The 6598-nt window shown below is 43.5% G+C and overlaps 1 protein-coding gene across 1 annotated transcript; it reads left to right on the forward strand.

Annotated features, from left to right (window-relative positions):
- Positions 1–1367: 1367 nt before the first annotated feature.
- LOC116378155 (rho GTPase-activating protein 42-like) lies at positions 1368–6571 on the forward strand (the record flags this gene model as incomplete). The annotated part of the gene is made up of 6 exons (XM_031839975.1): positions 1368–2292; positions 2643–2743; positions 3295–3404; positions 4551–4607; positions 6204–6282; positions 6532–6571. Coding segments are annotated over exons 1-6 (544 nt in total), but the record flags the coding sequence as incomplete, so codon positions are not given.
- Between the last annotated feature and the right edge of the window lie 27 nt (positions 6572–6598).

The raw sequence follows: 6598 nt of genomic DNA on the forward strand, positions 1-6598 counted from the left end.
GAAGATGCACTAATTGCTTTACCTGTTTTTAAAAAAAACAAAACTAAATGTAGATAAAAGATTAGTGATGGAAGTGGTGTTTTAAGTGTCTGGCACAGTGATGCATATCTCAGGTAGATATATATATACACTTGTATATTCCACACATTTGGCATCTTCATTACAAATTCTCTGTAATAAAGTCGAATCCATCCGGGGAAGGTAGTGGGTAAAATTAGATCAAGTGGTTATTGTCAAGCAAAACAAGACAGAGTGCAAATCAAAGCCTCCAGATATGTGGAATCAATTCTAACATCTTTAGCAGAGGAGTTACCAGGAAACATTAAGTTCTCTGGGTGTTAAATGTCTGGAAATGTGAGATGGGAGCAAAGTGAATGTTTAAAAAAACAACCTTGGTATTTGTTTGCACCCGCTGGCAGCTCACCCAGAACCCGGGCCAGAAATGTAAATCTCCAGGCCCCAGGTAGTGGTGGGGAAGAAATGACAAGGCTCAACCTTGCCAGTGATGAATCTGGGCGCTGATAAGATGGTTCATCCTTGAACATATACCCAGTCCCACACCTCATCCTAGGAAATAAAAATCAGTGGTTGTGTCTGAGGAGTTGTCTGAGAGCAGCTCCGTGTTTGTGGGATCCTCCACGCTAGAGATGGGATCAGCTTTTTCCCCCAACAATACTGCCAGTGCTTCCCCCACACACACGCACACACATACAGAAAATAAGATCAATATCTGTCAGACATAAAGAACCACAATTTTTGAAAAACTTTCATGTTCTTTTGTTTATCTTATGTACGGTATATAAAGTTTTCGTCAGATCTGCAAATAAATTTTTCTTCAAAGTACAATAAGTTTCATAAGAAATTAATTGCTTTTCAACTGTACAATGCAACATGTGCATTATACTTAGAGTTTTACTTCAAAAGTGGATCTGCACAGTGTGACATTTACTCTGACAAATTGATTGACAGCACAGCATTAAAGCAAATTGTGCACGTTTTAGGCGACATTATTATGATCATATTGTAATTAAATCCAGAGTTTAAAAATAACAATCAGTACAGACTGAACTCTCCATGCTTTAGAGAGACTGAATGATAATTGTGTGATTATAGTGGTGATAATCATTTTGGGTGTTCAGAATGGAACATTTTATGTCGCATTGTACCTTTTTTTGAAATGTGCTCTCTGCTGGGAATTGGTAATCAAGCTCTATATTAACTCTCTAAATCACCTCTACTCATCGTTCCTCTCCAGCTCCTGGCCTTTCTTCAGGGCTTGTTCACGTTCTACCATGAAGGATACGAGCTGGCTCACGAGTTTGAGCCGTACAAACAGCAGCTCCAGTTCAACCTACAGAACGTAAGTCTCAACACCTCGGGGGGTTGCACACAAAGGCAACCGGCCACGTAATCAGATTCTGCAGCTTATCATACCCCCCGATATAACAAGCAGGAGTTTTCACAAATGGATAGACGCGCGATTAAATGAGATTCTGCGCTTGCACTGAGGATCAATATTTTCAGAGTGTTGTATTGCAGGCAGTTACTGCAGGCCATTTAATGGTACTGTGTCAAGAAGAAGAAGAAGAAAAATAAAGAGGTAGAACTGGGTGTAAAACTACAGCTGCTGCCGTGCCCTCTCCTTTCCATCACCATGACCTCACCGCTCGCAGCCCGAGGGCTCAAATTTCTCTCTGACCCGAAATGTCAGCGCCGTTGCCCCGACAATTTCCACTCCCGTGACCCTCTCTCCATGTCCTCAGATGCAGAGGGCTCTAATAGGAGGTGGACAAGGTGAGGCTGTCTCTCTAGTAAGGGGATATATGAGACAGCCTCACACTGACCTTTTTAAATAAAAATAGAAAAGAGTCGTTCATTTGGACGACCTCAAGTGTATTCCTCCAATATAGACACAGTGTATTTGAATTAGATGCTGCATCTTGTAGTTCCAAACAGTTTGCCATTGGGTACTTTCCCCCAGGTGTCCTCACGCCGGAGCACAAATGTGAAGCATTTATCAGCGGTTGACGTGTTTTTGCTTTGTTGAGCCTTGATGCAGGCAAAGTAAGGGCACTTGAGATGAGAAACTGCAGGAAAAAAAAAAAAAATGAAGTCACACAAGACTTCCTCCGCTAATGCAATTACAATCCAATCCTGCGCAGACCCGAAACAACTTTGTGAGCACTAAGCAGGAAGTGGAGAAGCTGATGAAGAGGATAAGGTCTGCAGATCAGGACTATAAACCCCCAGGCCAGTGGACGATGGAGGGCTTCCTGTACGTCCAGGAGAAACGTGAGTTCTTTCCAGCCAGTCAGCCCCCCCCCCCCCCCCCCCCCCCCTTCAGACCTCACTTATAAGTGCATGGTTTTACATCCATCACCATAAACATGTCTGGAGCTTTCCCAGGCCTCTACAGGAGATCCTCTCACACAGAGCTCATAATTCATCCTGTTTACCGATTCACTTTGATGTGCTATCAAACACGAGGTGGTGGGGGGGGGGGGGTTTATCAGCAGTGCTAGACAACATTTGATTCATCACACTTTAATTGCAAATTGATTTTCAGAAGTCTGCCCAGAAGCCTGTGATTCAGAGAGAAATATTTTGTCTCAAGCCCTTGTGTCTTCGTGTCTCTGTCCTAGGTCCCCTGGGATGCACTTGGACGCGTCACTACTGCACATACGAGAAAGGCAGCAAGACCTTCAGCATGAGCAACACTGAAAGTAAATCGGCCGCGAAGCAGGTAGTTTAGTTTTAGTTTTAGTTCAGTTTAGTTGCACGTACAAATCACTGAGCAAGAGCTGTCTCTGTGGGCGATGCAAAGAACTCCCTTGGGGCTTATATGGATGCCTCACCCAGAGGGGGGGGGGAAATAAATCAAGATGACAGGACTGCGACTTGGGAACAGAAAATAAAAAACTTGTTAGCTCAAGGTGGACAAAAATGGTTCAAAGATAACAAAATACACAAATAACAAGAAAGGGGACTTAAGGAATGAAAATAGCCTCGTTACAGAGAGAGAGTGTGGGTGTCTTGTTTTGTACACGATCAACTGAACAGATTCGCTTCATTTACAAGCATGTGCACTTAAATGTGAGTGAAAGCTTCCCGAGACTTCATATAGATCAAATAATCAAGTTATAATTATGTCATTGTGTATTAGATCCACCAAGAGTCTGATTGTATTACTGTTTTTAGACGTGCATAACGGGAAGAATTGAAGATGAAGGCTTCACGAGTGCATTCGAATTTGTTTGTTTTTTTCATCGATGGATGGTGTGTTTGTTTTTTCAGAACGGTCTTGTCCTTAACCAGCCGGAGTTGTTCAAGCTCAAGTCCTGCATTCGGAGGAAAACGGACTCCATCGACAAGCGTTTCTGCTTTGATATTGAAGTGCTGGAGAGGTCTGTGATTGTTCGGATCGTACACGTGTTCCCAAAAATGTCTTGCCACTTACATGGACTGAAAACATATTAATTACCACCGCCTCCAGCATGTCGACATTTGTTTTCCATCACTAGTTAGATCAGGGTATTGGAGAAAACATAACAGATCAGCATGCTGCTGGTATAAATAATGACAGTTACCAAGTATACATTTTGACGTTAGAGGGTAACTTTGGTGTGTTTCAACCTGGACCCTATTTCTCCATGTTTTTGTGTCTAACTTGATTAAGAGGGACAACAATTTCTGATATTGGTCCAGTATTGAGGGCGAGAGAGCTGTAGATGGCACCGTCATTTACGTCCATTACATCCCCTCCTCCCACACACACACACACACACACACTCACAGACGTGCAGACAGACTCGCTTCGTGCAAACCTCTCACACTCATTATTCATATTTGTGAATAAATGATTTGCATTTTGAATAATGTAAAACTGCCGGCCGTTCGTACACCATTAAATGATATTTTCGTGCACCCCCCCCCCCCCCGCCAAAATGTAGCTTTTGAGGCTTCGTTGTCTAAAGTGTCAATCTTGTCATTCTACCCTTGTATTACAATCTGAGCCTCTCAGTGGCATAAACGAGCACTTTTAGTGGTTAACCTTACATGGACGCTGCGCAATTGCCCTCTCGGTTTGATTGGCAGCTGCCGGTGCAAAACAATGTTTGTTCCCATGAGTCACTTAGACACAAAACTTGGGAAAATATGGTTGAAACATACCAATGTGTTTGCATATAACTCTCTATCAAAGCAAAAGTCACCCCATGGAATCATGGGGTGACATGGGGTTACAACTAACCAATTTGAAGATCGAGGAAGTGCACGTGGGAATTTCTTGCTCTCATGCATTTTTTGTCCGATTGAACCCAATTGATATACAGGCAATTAAGCTAGATTATCATGGGAGTACTCAGCATTGCAAGAACCGTTCAGGTTTGATTAACATCTTCAAAGAGACCCTGTTTACCAGATGTTTTCAGCTCTGTTTGTCTCCTGCACGTCCCTCAAGTCCCCCCTCCCTCCCAGGCTCTTGTTTGTTGTGTGTCCACGACATCCATATTTACCCAGTCCGTCTTTTCTCTGTGTTCATGTCAATGTAGAAATGACATCTATCGTGGAACTCTTTTCAGGCCGCTTCAGTTTTTCTGTAAAGTCCGGTATGTGAACTGACCAGTGCTGCCCTCTCAGAGCAGTTGCATGTGCTGCATGTGTGCGCTGCTAACCGTGTCACCTGCTCAATCTCTAATCCAAACCCTTTGATGAAATACTGCCGTCTTCACAAAATCACTTGGTCAACATGGGCTTGAGAACACAGACATATTCTTAAATGATTTCCAGTTGCCTGCAATTACTCAAATAACACATTTGATTTACGTCATCCCGGGAATCAATCGATCATTTTGCCTCTCTTAAGAAGTTTGAAATCTCTTAGCCGTGTGGGAACATTCATACCTGATTTGTGTTTACCGGGGTAAACTTGGGGACTGGGATAAGGGTTTGGCCAAAGATCAAACACCTTGGAGAGAATTCGCCCGCTGATGAACAGTGGCCGGATTGATCCGAGTTATGAGAGCTTGGCATGAGCTCATTATCGGGACGCGTGCTCCAGAATATAGAGCTAGCTCATCCCCCGTGTGTTATTGTTGCACAGCGCCGGCAGGGCCAGCACTGCTCACCCTTGGCGTGGTGTTGCTGAGCATGGACAATAACTGCAGTTTATTTGCAGGACAACTCATTTATCATAAACGGGCGATGGTCCCAAGGTGCTTGTTCCAACCGCAAGGACGATGTGGGCCAAGCTCCAGTCGGCTTCAAGCTCATCCATTCATCCTCATTATAATAAACATGCTGGTACACCTATACAGCCCCGCCGCATTCTGGCAAGCCCTCTCACAAACTCCTCTTTAAAGGGTTGGTTCACACAAATGACTAAAAGGGGGTATTCAGCCATGCAAATGGTTTTATTTTATTTGCACAGAGTTACGCAAGTGAATAGAATTTAATCTGTGGTGCTCATGGCAATGAAAAAAAATGTAATTAAATAAATTCACCAGCAACGTGTCTCTCTAAATAGAGTATCCCAAGTACTCCACACACGGGGGTCGAGGTGTCGCTGTTGAATCTTTGAAATGTTTTCAATCTTGTGAGCATCAGAAATCAAATTCCCTCCTCTGTATTCAAGGTTGGACGCATTAATGTCCGAGCAAGATATCTCAAAACTTGGTTCAATTAAAGCAAAACTATCTGCATGGCGAGATGCCACTAGAGGTTAACGCTGAAAATTTGGTTAATGTTACCCATTAATCGCAAAACACATGCCACGTGACATGGCTCCATGCTAGTACTAACTATCACTACCGGGTGGGGGTTTGTTTTTGTTTGCCAGTGTCATCAGATAATGTTAGTGGTGCTGTGTATCAACTGCAGGTTTAATGCACAGTTTCAAGCTATGTATCACGCGAGTGAGGTGAGGAACAAATGTTAAGGTGTCTCTGCATGTTGGGTGCCCCCCCAAAAGAAAAAATCAAAACAAATCACTTTAATCTCAAGCACATGTAGCGTTTAACTGGGAGTGGAATGGGAAGCACCGAGCCAAGCGAGGGCACAGTTTGAAGTCAAGCATTTGCACATGAGCTATTTTAGTCGCACTAGTCCTTTTATAGTGGTCTCAGCCAATGTAAACAAGGTCTGTCCAGGGGCCCCCGAGGCAATGCGATCAGACTGAGAGCAGCTTTTCTCTGAAATCTTTCCAGGCATGGCGTTATGACACTGCAGGCACTCTCCGAGCCCAACAGAAGATTGTGGCTGGAGGCCATGGATGGCAAGGAGCCGGTGAGAAACTCTTGCCTGTTTGTCTTTGAAATATTCACTGTGAGGCCGGCTGGCACCCTCGTCTGGAGGGTTCAGCTCCTTTTTTTTTTGAGAAACCATGACCTCACTGTCCACTTGTGCTAATAATAGGACAGTCCGCTTCACAGGCCCTCTGGGAAAAACAGAATTCTGTTCTTTCTGGGAGTTTTTCTTTTTCAATTTTAACCCGACGTTCCTTAACATAATAATGATTTTGTGAACTTTCTCTAGATTTACAACCTGCCCGCCATACTAAGCAAAAAAGAAGAAAGTAAGTGTGTTTTTTTTTTTATATATA

This window comes from Anarrhichthys ocellatus, unplaced genomic scaffold (assembly GCF_004355925.1).
Source record: "Anarrhichthys ocellatus isolate YVR2014 unplaced genomic scaffold, GSC_Weel_1.0 scaffold2127, whole genome shotgun sequence".
Lineage (NCBI taxonomy): Eukaryota > Metazoa > Chordata > Actinopteri > Perciformes > Anarhichadidae > Anarrhichthys > Anarrhichthys ocellatus.